Here is a 20,288-nt window from a genome sequence, read left to right as displayed (position 1 = left end):
TCCACTCATTTTAGATCTACCCCTTAGATTTAGAGCGACTGCACTTCCAAGTGCACTTGCAGTGCAAAGTGGATTTTCCTTTTGTAAACAACCCACTGCTTGATCATTACTGTACCCAGGTTATCTATATCTGTATTTTTGTTAACTGTGCCTACTGAAACACTTTTCAAAACAAAAAAAGCTGCCTCTGCAAATATGCTTTTATACATTACATTTTTCTTTAATAATCTTTGCATTAAAAAAAAAAGTAGTATCTTAAAAAACCTTTGCTTTTCCTTTAATGGTGCCTACACCACACAGAGATAATATTGTTAGTTTGCTGGAATGATCAGAATAAAAAGCACATGCTGGAAACATTTGTCACAACAAATATCTCCTAACTTCCTGCAATTGATACCCCATGACAGCCAAACCGATTGTGATTTGCAGGTTTTCTATGTATGAATTGCACAGGCTTGGTGCCCCTGTCAGAAGCCTTTATAAGGTATCCACAAGTAATTTTGAAGGCCTTTACAAGATATCATCTGGTAAGCTAAAGGACAATTTGAGTATATAATGTGATGTTTTTCCCTACTGCACATACCTCGTTTTCAGCTCTGGCTGATATTACTCTGCTGTGAGGGCCAAGATCAAATATTCTGCTCAGCCAGACTTCTTCACAGTTCTTCAAAGAGCTTTCAGTTGTCAAATCTCTCATTGCCCGTTGCACTGTCATTCTCACATCTCCTGTATGTTCTAAGGAATCACAGATCACAATGAAATGGGTAAATGTAAACAAAAACATAGGAGAATATTTACATTGTATCATCACAATTTCCACTGACAAATTCTTCCTTCATCATGATTCTGTAATAATTCATCAAGAAATATAAGCCTGTATATAGAATCTGTTTTGACACCACATACCTGCAATAAAGCTAAACTGTAAAGCTAAATTTGTTCAGCTGCACTGAAAGTGAATTTATTGCTTTGGAACTATTGTGCAGTCTGGGAGTCAGAGAATGATTACTTGTCTCTAGGAAAGATTCCATTTCAAGTTTTGCTTTTAGGATACACAAATTTAGCACATACTATCATACAAATCATGCTACATGTCAGCTATACAAATATGCAAAAAAACACTAAGGCCTTTCACACATGCGGACCGTTTGTCCATTTTTCATCCATCCATTAATAGATGAGAAACGGCCATTAATGCATCTCTATGGAGAAATGGATGTACATGGATGGATGGAATGGATGTTCATCCATTTACATCAGTTTACATCCGCATCCATCAACATCCTTTTTTGAATTGGATCAAAGCTCTATTTTTCTTCCGTTAAAAAAACAGATTTGAAGAAAAACGGATGTAAACTGAGAAATGGTCTGTTTTTCATCTGTTTTTGCCTTGGTAATGGATGTAAAAAAAAACTGAAGAGAAATGGATAAGCAGCTGATGAAAAACTGATGAGCAGCTGCTGAAAAACCGATGAAATGAACGGACAGCATATGCGAAAGAGGCCTACTGGAAGAAGTCTGCCCAGTAAGTTTGATTGATGGCTGGGAGTCCAATTATTTTCATTTTTCATTTTCTCTATTCTTCTTGTTAGGAAATGGGACCTAATAGCAAGTTTTTGTGCCATGTCACCCATCATCAGCTCTCTTGAGTTTTGCGGTCTCCTTTCTGACCTACAGTTCATCTTAATGTTTCTTTGATCTGTACTCCTGACATTCCGCTGAGTGCCAATGTGCTAGTTGCCAGATTACCACCCTACACATCTCTTCTGTCATTGCTTGAGAAGTTTCTGCCAGTGTCAAAGCTCATTCTCTCCTCTGCTCATTTCATTCACCTACAAAGTCCCAATGTACTCTGCTCCTCTCATCCACCTCCAGCACCCCACCTGCGCTGTTTTTGTAATCTTTGTCAAGTTAATATGCCTGTACTGCTGATTTTGACTGCTTCAAAAACTCTTATCCTATATTGCTTCACTTGTCCTTCATCAGCCCCCACAGTACTGCTGTTTGTTGTCCTTGTTCAGTTCCTCACTCTGTAATTCAACTTTTGAACACCTTCAGTTTCCTCAACCCATAATGCCCCGCTTTTCCTGGTCTACCTGCAGTACTCTCTTTGTACTGCTCCCTTTTATCTGCCTTCAGTGCCCCAGTTAAATCCTCTTGTTCCAGTTTCTTGTCTTTTGTTTCAGTTTCTTGCTTCTCTGATCCACCTTCACCACCTCTCTGTTGCTCCTCTCTTCTAGTGCTACTCTATCTTGCTTCTTTTGCATGCCTCCAGCACCCCTCTGTACAACACCATCTCCAGCGCTTCTCTATCCCTATGTGGTATGATATGTCAGGCTAAGTCTTGGGATTATACCACATCCAATTTATAAAGTACACCCAAAAACACAATATTCTGGCCACACCCCTAATTTGGCCTAGTATTGCATTTGCCCTCCTGTCAGTCATATGCCTATGAAATCAGGATATTACTTTAAAGAAAACAGGTTTAGTAATTATGAAATATAACCAATTATTATTTTTTGACTACTTTCACAGCAATTGGAGAGCAGATAATATTCTCTTGATTCATAGTAATTCCTGACAATATAGCCCATGCAGAATAAAAAATGCACCATAGAAAGTTCTCTTTCTGGGTTTATATCTGTCCAATCATGAAAATCTAGTGTGGAATCACAGGCAATAGCTTAATATTTAAATTCATGCACATTTACTAGGTATGTGGACAGTATTTTAGTTTTTTTTTAGTTTTTTTTTTTATTGCACCAAAGTTTATTAAGTATTGTAGCTATATTACAGTACATACAGATGATGCTTAGGGAAGCTCTAATTTCATTAACACTATGTCTGCTACATACTTTGTAAGTCCATTGCTAGTAAGTCACCCAAGGTCATGGCTTTTAAGCTTTCTGCAGTTACACGGAGCATTCCTCCTGTTTGACGAACAAGTTGTTTCCAGTGCCTTGTCCTCATTGCAGGGTTGCTGAGGTCTTCTATCAGTGGCAAGGTCAACTGCAATTAGAAAATCAGAGACTGTAAATGTATCAAATCATGCTTAAAACAGATAGAATGTGGACTTTCAAAATCATAACCTATTTATGTGAAAAATTAACAAAATCGCAATATAAATCATCTTAAACAAAACACCCCCTATAATATATGACTACAAATAGGTTTCCTTAGTTTACTAGAACTAAATAAAAATGTTTTACCTGACAAATATACGAAATAGGTAAGGATAAAAAGTATCAAATCAGGGCACATTTTCCCCAGGTTTCTAGCATGGCATCTGCAAAAATACATCTCTAGTTATGTTTTCTAATTCTGAAATCCAGAATCCAGTAGTTCAGCCTTTATTATATTTCTGATGCTTGGCCAAACTGAATTACTATACATATAATATGAACATATGATGCTTTATAAGCTAAGTTGACTTACATTCATAACATTCACAGCTTCCAGCACCTGCTTGTAAACATCCCATTCCTGGACTTCTCCAGGAAGAGATTGCAGATGGGCTAGCTGCTGTCTGGTTTTCTTGTGCATTTCCTCCGTATCCATATTTTGCCATAGTTCCTTCTTCCAGACGTCATGCTCTTTAAAGATTGAATCTACATGCTGCCACACAAGGCTCAGATTCTGCAACATCTCATCACAGCTATGGTAGATAAGTTAAAGTGTATCAGTGAGATTAAATTCAGATATTAGCCCAATATTAAATCTCGTCCATCTTTTAAAAAAAAAGCAGCCCACACCAAGTAATTATATATACAGGGTGTCCCTTGAAGATGTTTACACACACTTAGGAGTCATTGGCACCAAAGGTACACATTTTATGAGGTACTTGAGGAATGTTCACAATAAGAATTTTAAATCTCTACTTTGGTCTATGCTATGCAATGGGAACCAATTGGCAGTAGACTTTCAGACCTGGATTGAGACAGACAACTTTTGCAATTACTGTACCCCTGTATTGAGGTGACATTTCTACATCCATGGTCTATACTTGGTATGTGTGCCAAGAACACTTTAGTTCATTCTTTGTTGAAACCATTTCAAGCACAAGAAAGTAAATACACAAATTCAGCTTTGCACCATGTATGAACTAGCAACAGCTTGTATTCCTACAAATACAACTACAATACAAATATATAAGTCTACCACCACATACTTGTTCAAAATGGAGAAGTCTACAACTGTTGTTTCAAGAAGCTCTTGCAGTTCCTTTAAGTCTTTAGCTTCTTTTTGAAAAATTTTCAGTTGTGACGTAAATTTCTCTATGATGCCAAAGGCTTCCGGTGCAGTACATTCATATTTGTAGACTTCAGAATTTTCAATGTTAGAACCAAGAGTGTCAAGTTTATGCTGAAATGTTTCCAAATCCTAAAATGAAGTTTAAGATAATGTAAATAATATCTCTAAAAACAATTAAGTGAAACACTGAATAATTCAAGATAATTCATATTATTTCTCATTCATATTATACTGGGGTTGTGACTTGTGGAATTGTAATCCAAGTGTTAACATCATGTGCAGCATGTAGATTTAATTGGATAAATACATTGTTTAAATAATGTTTTGGAAATGTTGGACTATCCTTGAGAATGTCTTGACACTTTGACCCTGAAACAGATGGGAAAGGCCAGCCTTATGCCATGTACACACAATCGGAATTCTCGTCGGAAAAAGCTCTGATGGTTTTCCCGTCAGAATTCCAATGGAATTCCACTCAAACTGTCTTGCCTACACACGGTCATGCCAAATTCCGACCGCCAAGAACGTGGTGACGTAAAACACGTACGATGGGACTAGAAAAAAGAAGTTCAATACCTAGTGGCCAATAGCTTCCATCTCGTAGTTGAATCTGAGCATGCGTGAGTTTTTGCACGTTGGAATTGCATACACACGATCGGAATTTCCGATAGAAAGTTTTTCCATCAGGATTGAGAACATGCTAACAAATTTTTGCTGGCGGGAATTCGGCCAGCTAAATTCCGATGGAGCATACACACGGTCACATTTTCCAATGAAAAGCTATCATCGGTCTTTTGTTGGCCGAAATTCCGATCGTGTGTACACAGCATAAGACCCTTAAAAATCTCACCAATGAGAATCTGGCTTGTCCTCCGGCAGGGAAGAAGGGTGTGCACATACACTGGGAAAATGCTTTCTATTTCTCCTGTGGGCCATGTATAACATCTCTTAGTGGCAGAAAGTGGGTGAGGCATATGTGGACATTGTTCATGTCTACTATTATAAGTGAAATATTGCTATGGAGAGTCGAAACACAAAACAGAGTGCACCAGATCATGCAGATAGAAAAACACCCTTTAAAAAAAAAAAAAAATGGGAAAATTTCACTTACATTTGTGCTTGGATCAGGACATATCATCTGGAATATTCCTCTAATACTCCTACTAGGAAGCCAGCAAACAGGAAATACATTAGCAGGGATAGTTACCTTTGAAGTGGACACCTTCTTCTGTCTCATGTCACAGATCTTCATGCCCAGCATCCAGCCCTCACTCTGAAGAGAGTCATTTGTGGATTTCTCAAATTCAGAACCATCTTGAGCGCACAAAAGACTGAGTTGGGGAAGAATTAATTTCAGGGTGGTCTATCCTTTTGCTAGCTAGTGGCTACCCAGTGAGAGTGTCTTCGACATTTGTTGGTGTAACCTCATTTACCATTAGAAGGATATTCCTGATGATTTGTCCTGACCAGGCCACTTTATTGTTCATGCATTTTTATCATTTTTTTTTAGGTGTTTTATCTGCACAATCTGTTGTACTTTTTTGTGTTTCTATTTTTGCAGGCTTATGTGGCCTTTCGATATGTGCAGAACTTGCAAGGATAAACACATTTTCCAAGGTACTAGTTAGAGGTCGACCAATATGGGTTTTTCTCTGGTCGATGCCGATATTTAAAAATCATGGCGGCGGATGGCCAATATATGATGCCAATTTTTTTTTTTTTGCAAATATAAGTTTTATTCATAAAGTTTTCACACATACAGGGTAAAGCCCTGAAACAAGAAAGTACAATGTAAACCATGAAGGTCGCAGCCTCCGGAATGTGCATAACAGTAACAGATAGTACGACTAAAAGCCACTTATCTCACCGTGAAAAGTAAGTCGACCCCACTAACATCCGACCCCTAGCTGAATCTGGCCAGGGGGTAAAGGGTAAACCAAGTCCAGACAATACCGCCGGGTCTGCACCCGTGGTCAAAGGTCGAAATCGTCGTAAGCCGGCCTTGAGATCGTATTGGTAAAAAAAAGGGAGGAAGTAAGTGCACACCCAAGAGAAAGAGAAACGGTGGGGGGGGGGAGGAAGGGGGGGAGGAAAATAGGGGGGGGGAAATACGGGTGAGGGAAGGAGGGACGGGGAACAGGACAGGGGAAGGGAGTGGTGGTGTTCTGGTGGGCCCCTCATGGGCTCTTATAAGCACCTATTTGCCAAACAGGGTCTTGCCTTCCGTCGAGTACACAAACGTATTCCAGAGCGACCAAGTCCTACTATAAACCTCCCGTCGATCTTGAGCAGTCATTATAAGATCTTCCATTTTGTTAATCTCCTCCACTTTCCGCAGCCACATTGCTACCGTAGGGGGAGTTTGTTGCTTCCAAAGCAGGGGTATACATGATTTGGCTGCATTGGTGAGATGGCGCAATATTGACCGCGCATATTTCCTAGGGGGCAGGGTTGACATATGTAAGAGGAAGAACGCCGGGTCGTTCGGGATTTGCCACTCCGTAAATTTTTGGGATACGGTTCGGACTGCCGTCCAAAAGTCCGTGAGCTTGGGGCAGGACCAAAAAATATGCAGAATCGTACCCCTATCCTCCCCGCAACGCCAGCAAAGTGCCGGCGTGTCCGGGAACATAAGGTGAAGACGGCTAGGTGTCAAGTACCACCTCATAAGAATTTTATAGTTTGTCTCCTGCGTTTTGGTACATATGGACGATTTCAGTGCGAATCGTAGGACCTGCACAACTTGCATGGGCGTAAAGGTGTAACCCAAATCCTCTTCCCATTTCACGAGACTCGAGATGCTGTGCGGCAGCTTTGGTGTATTCAGTAGTACATACATCTTAGATAGAAGACGTGAAGTGGGTTCCGTATCAGAGAGGTATTCCTCAAACACTGTCAGCGGTCTGGAATACTCCAACGGGTTTGGGAGGGACTGAAGAAAGTGATGTAGACGCGCGGCATTCCAAAAATCCAGGCAATAGGGTCCCATGGGGTCCATAAGGTCACCCATAGAGACCCAGCCGTCCCGTGCTACAAACTGTGAGGCCATGGTAAGGTTGGAGTCCCGCAACTGTCTGAATTGCAAGGTCGGTAGGCCCGGCGGAAACCTAGGGTTCCCAAGGATTGGTGTCAGTGGCGATGCCATGGACGTCAAGGAGTGCTGTAATGCCGCTTTCTCACCCTGGCACAGAGTGTTGCCTATAAGAGGATGAGATTTCACCTCCCTCGGCAACGCCCCTCTGCACCAGAGAGCAGACCGCAAGGGGACTAAACATTGGTGCTGCTCAATTTGGGTCCACAATTTAGTAGATAGATTACGACCCCAATCAATGATTCTACTCAAATGAGAGGCACGGTAATACTGTTTAACATCTGGTAACGCCACGCCCCCATACTGTTTCGGGAGTGATAGTTGGGAACGGGGTATCCGAGGCTGCTTTTGTGCCCAGACAAAGCGGGTAAACATTGCCTGTTGATGCCAATTTTTTGGGCCGATATGTTAGGCCGATTTTTTTCATCTCATAAAATCTAACACACCTTTCCCACTGGGGCATTTTAAGGCACTTTTGGGTTAAAAATAGCACCTGTAAAGTGCCTGCAAAATGGCTCCCCTGCAGTCTGTGTGAAAGACAGAGTGCTTTCACATGGAGGTGATGCGCTGGCAGGATGTTAAAAAAAATCCTGCAAGCAGCACGTTTGGAGTGATGTATACTGCTCCTCCACCACTCCTGCCCATTGATATTAATGGGCACCACTGCCAAAGCACATGCAATGTGATTTTGCAGCGGTGCTTCACGGGTGCATTTAACCTCTTCCTCGGCCACTAGCTGGGTTATATGTGCACCACTAGCAGCCAAATAGCACCGCTAAAACTAGCAGCGTTTTACCATCAACGCCTGCCCGCTCCAGTGGGTAAGCAGCCTTCATAAGTGATGCAGAAAATTTCTTACATTTACTTACATTTAAACATTTATTAAATGAAACAAACCTCCAATCAGTTTACAGTATGTATGATTTAGATAAAAAAAAAAAACTATATATTAAATAAAAACAGGTAGTCAAAACTTTTGGATGAAAAAAAATATGGGCTAACTTTACTGTTTTAGTTTTTTTTTATTTATTTTTTTAATCATTAGTGTATTTTGTTCCCCAAAAAATTGTATTTGAAAGACCGCTGCGCAAATGTCGTGTGACATAAAATATTGCAACAACCGCTATTTTATTCCCTAGGATCTCTGCTAAAAAATGTATATAATTTTTGGGAGGTCTAAGTGATTTTCTGGCAGAAAATACAGGATTTTTACTTGTAAGCAACAAGTGTCAGAAAAGATTTAGTCTTTAAATGGTTAAACTGAGAACTCTACACACTGAGTTGAGTTCATTCATTCAAGTGTAAACATTGCATCTTTTTTTGCTCTTTTCTTGGCAGACTGCCCAGAGAGGAGGAAAGTCGCTTCTATGAAGACTCTCAGGCAACTTGCACTGACTTCTATTACAGAAGTCATTTGCAAGTCGCGCTGTAGTTCTAAATCAGCCTTTTTATCAGTACAATCGGCCGATGCCGATTAATTAAAAAACTGCAAATATTGGCCGATATATCGGTCGACCTCTAGTACTATTGAAGCACAGTACATACTGTATGTGTTTTTTTATTGTTATGGAGAGAACTTTTCTGAAGCTGACTCTTCAATGCAATATAATGGACAGGTTTAGAAGCTGGCTGTTCATTTTGTGCCTATCCACAGTGATCTATCAACTTATTCATGATAACACCTACATTTATTACCTTATATTTATATACAAGAAGGATGATCTATTATTTTCAACTTAGTTAAGACAACTTAATTTTCCTCAAGAAATCAGCAGGCTATTATTATGTAATTTTCTGTGACACCATTTAACCCACACAAAATAGCATATACATTTCATTCACTGGATTACAAGCAACAGCTTCATTTTAAAGTACTCTTATAATTAAATTGAATTGACCTCTTCCAGCTGTAGGTTTTGCAAATAGTACCTAATTGTAAAAACCTTTAAGCTTCACTTAATAATCTTGACCCCTCAACCCTGTAATTAAAGAAGTGTTGCTTTAGATACTTAGCATGTATTAGTGAAAACTGAATACAAAGGCAGAAGATACAATTTTTTTCTGTTAAATTTACACTTCAATCTAGGACATCAGAGCATCATATTTTGTTGCAGTGAGTATGCTTGTAACATAATTTGTTTACTTTTTCAAGAAACTAAACAGTGCAGGCCAGCATCCAGCACAAAAATTATCATCTCCTCACTCACAGTCTTATTATTTGAACAAAGTGGTCTCGCAAAGACAAACTGTTATGCCCCGTACACACGAGCGGGACTTTTCAACATCCAAAGTCCGTCAGACCGAGTCCGTCAGACTATCCGATCGTGTGTGGGCTGCAACGGACTTTAGCTTCGCAAAAGTCTGACGGACTTTAGAAATGAAGCATGCTTCAAATTTTCCCGACGGAACTCCGCCGGACCCGGTCCCCTTCGAAAACTCCGCTCGTGTGTATGCTACTCCGACGGACTAAAACCGACGCTAGGGCAGCTATTGGCTACTGGCTATGAACTTCCTTATTCGAGTCGGGTCGTACGTCATCACGTTCGAATCCGTCGGAGTTTAGTGTGATCGTGTGTGGCCAAGTCCGTTCGGCCGAAAAGTCTGTCAGAACTCCGTCGGAACTCCGGCGGAACTCCTTTGGAAGTCTGTCGGACATAAGTCCTCTCGTGTGTACGGGGCATTACAACAGCATGTGTATGCAATATTAGCACCACATAATAAACATAACCAGATTCATTTACAAGCTAAAATCACTTTCCTTGAAAGGGCTTGTGTTACATAAATGTGGATAAAATAAGATAATTAGTATTGTTCTTGAAACTGAGCAATAGACTTTTCACATATGTGTTATTCACATTATCTTTAGTTAGGGGATCTATGATCTAAATATTTTTAGACATGGTTTCAGTATATCAAAATTACCACGAGTGTCCAACCAAATTAGGGATGTTTCTTACTATATTAGAGAGACAAAAGTAATACATGTATATAATAGAAAAATGTACCCCCTCTATATCATACAGCAATAACAAAGCCAATTTTACTTAGGTACGTTAGTCAAATGCACCAAATTTACACATTTTCAAAGTAATATTCATCACCATCACCATTTTATTTGTATGGCTACCTCACCTAGATACACAAGTTTACCAGAAACATTATGGGCTTGGGTCATGAGTTATAATGTCACAAGTTATAATGATCATTATTTGCTATACCAACATTGATTTAGGCATGCCAATCGAAGCTGAAAATAATCATCATTTTGGCATGCCTTAGTGCAGGGATCTCCAAACTTTTCAAACAAAAGGCCAGTTTATTGTCCTTCAGACAAATGCACGGGTTCAGCATGAGTGAGAATAAATATTGCCTTAGGGTTATTGGTCATCAATAGGAGTAGTGTCCCTATTAGTAGAAGGAATAGTATCCCATCATTGGTATCCGTGGAAGAAATAGTGTCCCATTGTTGGGAGGAATAGTGCCTCATATCAGTGGGAGGAATAGTGCCCCAAGGGCCGCATAAAGGCTACCAAAGGGCCACAGTTTGGAGACCCCTGCCTTAGTGAATTGAGCCTTATAGCTAGTTTACAAACATTAATAATATTATGCTTCTGTAGTCACAAGCCATATAATTTTGCATTAACCAGAAATTGTGCTAACTGATGAAACGTTACCTTGGACACAATATCAGCTTCTTGTTGTATCCTTGGCCCCAGACGTTGTTTGGCAAGGGAAACTTTGGTCTTCATAGTGTTCCAGCGTGCCGGCATTGTCCTATAAAGTACTTCACATTCAGAGGGAAGAATCATCTCATGCTTTCCTAATAGGCTCACAGTCTTCTGTAAAATCGCAAACTGTACCTCCATTTCTGCTTGTTTGGATGATACCTAGTATAATGCAGAAGCAGTAGAGTTGCTTTAGAAACTAAAAAAATAAATACAGTAGATACAATTGCCATCATAAGCAATACTTTAAACACCATCCTTATGGGAAACTCAATAATTCCCAAGTACAGATAATTATGTTGTCAACAGCAGTGTAGGAATAGAGCATCAGGAGTTACATCTATGAAATTAGATGTTGGTTGCATAACTAATCAAGGGCCCGATCAACTCTAAACCTTTCCACAAATATGTCATTCTATTATGTACATTTGTAATAAACTGCTAAGCCAACTTATCTCTTATTGAAAAATGGTAAATTCTTCTGATTCTGACCATGTAATTAGCACAAAATGATAATGACTTAGTTCCAGTCAACTTATTATAAGCAGAAGGGAAGGAAGAAAGTAAAGAAAGTAAGAAAAAAATGAGGGGGGAGGAAAAAAGAAAATATTGTACGTTTATTAAATAAAATGAATTCTAAAATGATCCTTCTAAATGACTTCTGCATATATTTTCTGTAATGGAAGTTGTGTGCAAAATTGATGTTAACTACCACAAGGAAAGGGGGAAGAAAAAAGAAAGGAAGGGAGGTAGGCAGAAGTAGAGGGAGAGAGGGATAAAGAATAGAAAGCATGTACTTTGGAGTGCAAAAAATAGAGCATAATATTAAGGTCAGTTTTATGGAAAAACTCCTTCAGAACAATTCAGTTACAGATCTGAGTAAAACTGTGAGCATTCTACTCAATATGAATTATCAATACAAACTTTTTAAATAATTTCAAAATATGTTTCCCACAGAGAAGCTCAAGCTACTGTATGTGCTGACTTTGACAATGTTGTGCATTAAATTAGACATTATAAAAAAGCTGTGTTTCATGATACAAAGAAGTAGCCTAGTTTGGAAGATCAGGACGTCATGCAATACTGTGATGGCCTGTGATGCAGGGCATTACTGTTCGATGAAGATGAAGCCTGAGTTTGTACTCTAGATATATATTTGCTAGCCACTCATGAGAACTGGCAGCTTATTCCTCTACAAGGATTCAGCCTCTAATTAATGTGTGCTGTGGGCAAGACTTGATGTATGATTGGACTAAAGGCCAGCCAGTACTAATTGTAGTCACATCCAGTTATGTTAAGCAGATCACATTAACGCAAACAAAACAGGTCAACAGAAAAGAACTCTTTAACTCCTGCCAACAGGACTAATACCTCATTTGTTTAATTATAGCAAAAATAAACATGCCTCACTGAGCTGATTCGCTCCTGTTTTGTATCAACGCAACATTTGAGAAATAATAGTTTAATATAAGGAAAATTAGATAACAAGAGTTTTTATTTGAAATTCTAATAGATGTGTTTTTTTTTTGTTCTGGCATTAACTGTTTTTAATTAATTGTGTTTAAGATGGCAGTATAGTGATCTATTTAATCCTGTGTTTAAGCTTATATAAAAAAGCCTATCAATAATATTATATATAGAGGTATTTAAGGCTAATCTAAAGATTACTTGAATATAATGTATACATAATCTCATGTACACTGATATCAGCTTCCCCAGCCCCCAAAAAATAATAAATAGCACTATACTACATTAACTGATAGTATAACTAAAACCGTTTTAATGCCTTATACAGTATACCGTATATACTCGAGTATAAGCCGAGATTTTCAGCCTCTTTTTTGAGGCTGAAAGTGCCCCCCTCGGCTTATACTCGAGTCATCGCCGTCTGACTGCTCGATCAGCGTATCGAGCAGACAGACGGCGGACATACTACAATTTGAAAGCCGCGCCTCCTTCTCCGCCTCCGCCTGTGATAGGCGGAACACTGAATTTCCCAGCAGCCTGTGTTCCGCCTATCACGGACATCGTCTCATCCTCGTCCGTAGTACGAGGATGAGACGATATCGGTGATAGGCGGAACACAGGCTGCTGGGAAATTCAGTGTTCCGCCTATCACAGGCGGAGGCGGAGGCGGGGCTTTTGAATTTTAGAATGGCCGCCGAGGCGATCCTGGCAAGGCACGGGACGGAGGCAAGGCAAGGCACGGCACGGGACGGGACGGGACGGAGGCAAGGCACGACACGACACGGGACGGAGGCAAGGAGGCAAGGCACGGCACGGGACGGAGGCAAGGAGGCAAGGCACGGCACGGGACGGAGGCAAGGAGGCAAGGCACGGGACGGAGGCTCGGGACACAGGTAGGCTGGACACACACACACACACACACACACACACACAGACACACACACATGGACACACACACACAGGGATGGATGGATGGAGACACACACACACAGGGATGGATGGATGGATGGAGACACACACACACAGGGATGGATGGATGGATGGAGACACACACACACAGGGATGGATGGATGGAGACACACACACACAGGGATGGATGGATGGATGGACACACACACACACAGGGATGGATGGATGGATGGACACACACACACACAGGGATGGATGGATGGATGGACACACACACACACAGGGATGGATGGATGGATGGACACACACACACACAGGGATGGATGGATGGATGGACACACACACACACAGGGATGGACGGACACACAGGGACGGACACACACACAGGGATGGACAGGCATGTCTCACCCTCGGCTTATACACGAGTCAATAAGTTTGCCAGTTTTTTTGGGGGTAAATTGGGGGCCTCGGCTTATATTCGGGTCGGCCTATACTCGAGTATATACGGTATGTTAGCAAATGTATAGCTTAGTTTCTGGAACAATGTAGAAGTCTAATCCTTGTAATAAAAACTCCATGAAAAAATGTACTGAACCATTGCCATTTTTACTTGAAAGCAATTGAAGAGCATGTTCAACAACACAGTATTGCAGAACAATATTTATTATATTTCTACTGTGATAGGCATGTTCATTTAACTAAGGAAGTAAAGGTTGCACAAAAAAGAGCATAATTCTTAGATTACATATAACACAGTACTGACTTATGTCAGCCTTGCTACTTAAAACATTCATACATTAAAGAACATGAAGGGAAGAGCTGAAGGGAAGGTCAAAATTAACATATTGCTTATGAATGTAAAGAACAAGTTTCTCTATCTTACCTCGTTAAAAAGGCGCATCATCTTCATGAATGATCCGGTATCTCTCTCCTCTCCTGTAATGCTTTCAATCTGGGGTTCTGTCCTTCTCAAGAAGGAATCTAAATTCTTTAATGTTGTAGTTGTCTAAAAATGGAAATACTTAAAGTTGAACTCCAGGCAAATAATTAAAGACACCAATGCATTACATCTATATGTATTTTTATCGACCCATTTCTGAAATCAGAACCAGACTTTTCTGTACCCACTTAAAGTAGTATTGAACAATTTTTTTTAAATGCTGAAGGGGAAAGTTTTTATGACAAAAGAGACTAACACTGACAAGCAGGGTTTTTAGAACAGAAGAAGCCCTAAATGCCTTTCCTTGCCTGTCAGCCATAATGTAATCTGAGCCGCACATGCGCAGTTGGCACCCTTGCTCTGCCTTGGTGATGTGACTCCTCTGAATTGCAGCCCAGCCATTCAAGCAACCAAACACACAAAACCGGGAAAGAAGAACAGGTGAAGATGGCAACACTCTGGACCAGTGGGATCGGTGACAGTGCAGCACTGGAGGTCACATTATGACAAGTAAATCTGTCATAATGTGCTATTTAATGTTGCATACTAGCGCATTATGGCATATACTACCTGTGGGGTTATGGTTGAAAAATGCTTAAATAGAGTTTAATACCACTTTAAACAAAACAGATAGGTCACCTCCCTGACCCCCTGCCTATGATTGGACAATAGACTGATAATGTCATTTTTATGCTTTTTTTCCTGCTAATTTGTTCCTTGTTTGCACATGTCCATGCAGAACCCCTCATTGACCCCAAGAGCTGCCTCTCCCAGTCTGAGAGTACTGCTGTACAGTGGATTGAAAGAGGCTAATATCAAGAAAAATTCAAGTATTTACACCAAAATAAATGTAATGAATTATTAATACATCTTCCTGGAATTCAGAACACATCAATAATGAAAAACTGTAGTAGTTAGAAGCAAGAATAAAAATACTACTGACATGAAATTTAACATATATAAATAGCTACAAAGCAAAACAGGATCCATTATAGAAAGAGTACAAGGTGTACATCTGTACTGGAAATCTCAGGTCTTCAGCTTTAAAGGCAAACTCAGACCTTTAACTTGTGTTTTCCTGTATAATATACAAAGTATGAAGGTGTGCTAAAATGTAGTATTTCATAAGGATATATTGTCATTTATTTACTAAAGGAAAATAAGCTGTTCACTTTGCAAAGTAATTTTTTTTTTAAATTGTGCATAACATCCAATAAGTTTTTTTTTCTTGCATGTGATTGAGTATTCATTATGTAAGTGAAAATTTGTAAGCAAATGTTCATCACATTTACTGAGCCAATGGGGAAATTCCTTTGCAAACTGAAAGTTTCCCTGCAAAGTGAACTGTCTTTTTGCCTTATAGTTGGGGGGAGGGGGGAAGATTATAGGTAACGCACTAGCTATAGTGTTGTCACAGAAAGCAACAAAACTGGTGATGGATGCTAACAAAGATAAATCTCAAACTGTCTGCACAATAGCATTTACAGAAAATAGCCAATATTAGTTGGTAGTTCTAAGCCTCTCTAAGGTAATTCTATTTCTCTGTGAATGGATGAGTTTGGAACTGGGGATGGATGAATGACATTGATACAGACTGGATTCCTCTTTATGCATATGTGCGAGACACTGATTGATATATAATTAGAAAAATCGCCACTCTCCCAGTCCATTCTGTGTCGTTAACATGTATGAGATGGCCTCAACCTTACACCATTCCCAAAGCCCCACCCTCCGACATCCCCTCTGGGACTTAGTCATAGAGAGATTTTTCTAAGTATACTACACACTACTGGATGGTGAAATTTCATGCTGCCACTCCAATCCTGAGCATCAGCGGGACAATACACCTCTTCTTGCTTTGCCCAGAGTGGCATTACAAATATAAGCAAAACACTGATTGATGGTTACTATACTGAACTAGTGGTAAACCCCTGTATCCAAATATGTAATAAAAACCTGCATGCAATATTTGTCCCTGTCACTGATTTGCCTCTGGCTCCTGTGCTTTTTTTTTTATTGGCCGGGACCGGAGGACGACTAGGTGGTGCTTTTCGGCACTGCAGCCTCACTTTGTTTCCTGGCTGGCTCACTGTGTTGCGGATAGTCACAAAGTGGGACCTGGGACCCTGTGATGTGAGGCGAGGCGGGGAGCGGATCACTGATGTGGCAGATTGGCACGGAGCTGGCAGTGTTGAGTCTGAGCTCAGTGTAGCTAAGGTGAGTGCGGGGATCGGAGGTGACAGTAATGTGCATCACTGAGTGTGTGTCTCTGTCTCTCCCCCCCCCTTGGACTCCTCTGATAGGCTGCTTTCAAGAGAGTCTGTAAGTAACCCACGCTGCCTGTGCATTGGGACCATGCTGGATCAGAATCCTCTTTGCTCCACATTCCTTTTACCGAGTTGCTCCGTATCCTCCAGCTTCTGCCCTGCTCACAGTGACTATGGAAATGTTTGAGAGCTGTGAGTAGGAGAGCCAGGAATAGAGAAACAGAGGATGGCATTCTGTGCTGGAGGAACAAGATCGTAGGAGGAAGTCTAAGCAGAGCAAGCAGCTGGAGGAAGGAGCTGAACATCATACACGGATAGACTTGCAATATCCTCTGTAATAACCATGCCCCCCGCCCCCCCCCCCACACACACCAACAGCCCTTCTCTACCTTCCTTCACACACAACTGAGAGTACAGGGAAGGCTGACAGGCTTTAGTGGATATCTCCTGGTGCTGTGAGCTGAGGAATTTGAGTCTCTCTCTCTATCTTACCATGATCCGTATACCATGTCCTGTGAGGCTGCACTGTATACTGTATGTCCTGTGAGGCTGCGTGGTATACTATGTCCTTTTCTGGAAATACAGGTACTCCTCCTTTAACGACCAGGTTCCATTCCAGTGGCCAGGTCGTTAAATGAGGAATCACAAGAAATATTTTAATCATTCTTAACTGCTGTACTGTATTGTGATCAAAAGTTCTAAACACTAAACTCCAGCTTCATAACTGTTTTAATTTGCATAAACGAAAAACGAAAATTCTGTACTGTACTGTACAATACAAATGATATATACGTAACGTGACGTTAGAGTTGTAAGTCCAAGGAGTCATTAAACGGTTACTTTGTTAAATGAGGAGTATCTGTATGTACTTAAAGATGAGTTTCGTCCCTCCCCCACAAAAAAATTAAATGTCCTCACCCGGGCCAATTCTTGAATCGGCTCTAGGGTGCTGCTGCCGTCATCTTGGCTGATTGGGCTTTTTGCGGGGTGGGGGGACAAATGCCAGCTTACTTTGCCGTGGTGAACTGAGCTGGAAGTGGGTACCTGTCAAAACCAGGTGCCAAATGTGGCAGTGGAGGGGGGAGGCAGATAAGCTGGGCTTACCCTTTTGAGTGGAACTCCGCTCTAAAGCATTTTTACAGATAAATTTGTATTTGATTTGACATATATAATATTGGGTGCAAATATGATGTATAAATATATAACCTTTACTTTCAAATTATAACTTTTTCATTTTTGTTATGTACTGAATAAAATTAAGGAATCTTTATATGCATTTAAGGGGACATAAAAGTTCCCAAATAGGGAAAAACTGTTTTTGAGGTTTATAGTGCTGCTCAGTAGTTCTTTACAAAGCACATACAACATTTTGTGTATGCAGTTACAGTTGTGCTGATAAGTTTACATACCTTGGCAGAATTTATGATTTCTTGGCCATTTTTCAGAGAATATGAATGATAACACAAAAACTTTTCTTTCACTCATGGTTAGTGTTTATCTGAAGCCATTTATTATCAATCAACTGTGTTTACTCTTTTTAAACAGAAACTACCCAAATGACCCTGATCAAAAGTTTACATACCCTGGTGATATTGGCCTGATAACATGCAAACAAGTTGACACAAAGGGGTTTGAATGGCTATTAAAGGTAACCATCCTCACCTGTGATCTGTTTGCCTGTAATTAGCGTGTGTGTATAAAAGGTCAATGAGTTTCTGGACTCCTGACAGACCCTTGCATCTTTCATCCAGTGCTGCACTGACATTTCTGGATTCTGAGTCATTGGGGAAAGCAAAAGGATTGTCAAAGGATCTGCGGGAAAAGGTAGTTGAACTGTATAAAACAGGAAAGGGATATAAAAATGTAGTACTAACCCCCAAAGGAGCTGCTGGTTTGGTTGCACTTACCCCTACCTTCTTCACCTCGATTTGCGTATAGGGGTTTCCCATGGTAGATGGCCCAGAAACTTTAGAGACTGACAACAGATCTGCTAAAAAGGGATTTTTATTTGCAAAAACGTAGTTAACAAACAGTCTCTTAGTATAAGATCAGAGGGTTATGAAGAAAGTTCAGGTACTCTTAGGGTCAAAGTCAAAAATAAAGAACTTGCTTACTTCGACTAAATCCAGAGAATAGCCATTCACAGCTGGATGTTCACTTAAGTTGGATAGTCCCTCTCTCACAAGGCCTAGCAGCCAACAAGGTGCTTAAATCAGGAAATAAGTCTCTGCCACAGACTTTGTTGTAGAACATGTAGGAAACTAGGACTTGTAGAACACTCGTGTGGTACCAGTACCTTTCAGCCAGTTTGGCGATACCCACGAAACTGGATTCATTTAGGTACTTCAGCCCTACCAGACTCTTGCTAAGAAGCCAACCCATGCGTGGCCTTCTTCTGAAGAGTCCACCCCTGGATAGCTACGAAGTCACTGGGCCTCTCCACGACCGGAGACGGTACCGGACCACCTCCGAATCCTTTTCTTAGTTTCCCTGCCTCGGGCTAGCAAGCCCCGAGACATAAAGTCAGGTGGATCCGCACCCCAGGCCATAGCCTTCCTGGGGGCTGGTCAGGAGGACCAGGACCATGGAGTCAGAACATACTTCTGGACCAGAAACCCCGAACCATGTGACATCCACATCTCAAGTACCCTCTCCCAGAAAGCACAGCAAGAGTGGCCCTCCCACTGGGCTGGCTCAGAGAGAAAGTAACCTTAAAGCACCCAACCAGACTGTTTCCATGCCTGCCAGAAGAGACAGTGCCCCCTATGGCCAGGCTGAACCCCCTATAGTCCAGTCAGACTGATGCTGAGGTCAAAATTTGGAACAATTATACCCAAACCAAACTGCAGTTTAGGTGTAACTTTAAATTTCAAAACATATAGCACGTGCTCTTCAGGAGCTGGCGCTTCAAAAAGATATCCAAGGAACTGAGAATGCCAATCAACAGTGTTCAAACTCTAATCAAGAAGTGGAAAATTAGGGTTTCTGTTGAAACCAAACTACGGTCAGGTAGACCAACTAAAATTTCAGCGACAACTACCAGGAAAATTGCTTTGAATGCAAAGAAAAATCCACAAATAACTTCAGGTGCAATACAGGACTCTCTGAAAATGTGGTGTGGCTGTTTTAAGATGCACAATAGGGAGGCACTTGAAAGACAAGCTTTATGGACGAGTTGCCAGTAGAAAGCCATTACTACATAAATGCTACAAAGTATCCTGCTTACAATACGCCAAATAGCACACAGACAAGTCCCAAACCTTCTGGCAAAAAGTAATTTGGAGTGATAAGACCAAAATTTTGCTTTTTGGCCACAACTTAAATACTACAGTGCCTTGTAAAAGTATTCTCCCCCTGGCTTTTTACTTATTTTTTTACATTACAGCCTTTAGTTCAATGTTTTTTTTTTATCTGAATTATATGTGATGGATCAGAGCACAAGAGTCTAAGTTGGTGAAGTAAAATTAGAAAAATATATACATAAAACAAATTTTCAGAAATAAAAAAATGATAATTGGCATGTGCGTATATATTCACCCCCTTTGTTATGAAGCCCATAAAAAGCTCTGGTGTAACCAATTACCTTCAAAAGTCACATAATTAGTGAAATGATGTCCACCTGTGTGCAATTTAAG

General features: G+C 40.6%; 1 protein-coding gene across 1 annotated transcript in view; it reads right to left on the bottom strand.

Moving 5' to 3' along the window:
• The window catches only part of LOC143983065 (uncharacterized), a 695,051-nt gene that overhangs the window by 596,352 nt on the left and 78,411 nt on the right, over positions 1–20,288 (bottom strand). The window contains exons 25-30 of the mRNA XM_077482312.1: positions 14,330–14,452; positions 11,020–11,232; positions 4,172–4,383; positions 3,439–3,658; positions 2,859–3,012; positions 584–735 (exon numbers count right to left, since the gene is read on the bottom strand). Of these exons, the coding sequence (XP_077338438.1) occupies positions 584–735; positions 2,859–3,012; positions 3,439–3,658; positions 4,172–4,383; positions 11,020–11,232; positions 14,330–14,452 (1,074 nt within the window). The remainder of the gene's footprint in view (positions 1–583; positions 736–2,858; positions 3,013–3,438; positions 3,659–4,171; positions 4,384–11,019; positions 11,233–14,329; positions 14,453–20,288) is intronic.

The sequence above is a fragment of the Lithobates pipiens genome, unplaced genomic scaffold, assembly GCF_037356315.1.
Source record: "Lithobates pipiens isolate NorthernLeopardFrog02 unplaced genomic scaffold, aLitPip1_a1.2 Scaffold_16, whole genome shotgun sequence".
NCBI classification, from domain to species: domain Eukaryota; kingdom Metazoa; phylum Chordata; class Amphibia; order Anura; family Ranidae; genus Lithobates; species Lithobates pipiens.
This window is presented reverse-complemented; position numbering and strand designations above follow the sequence as displayed.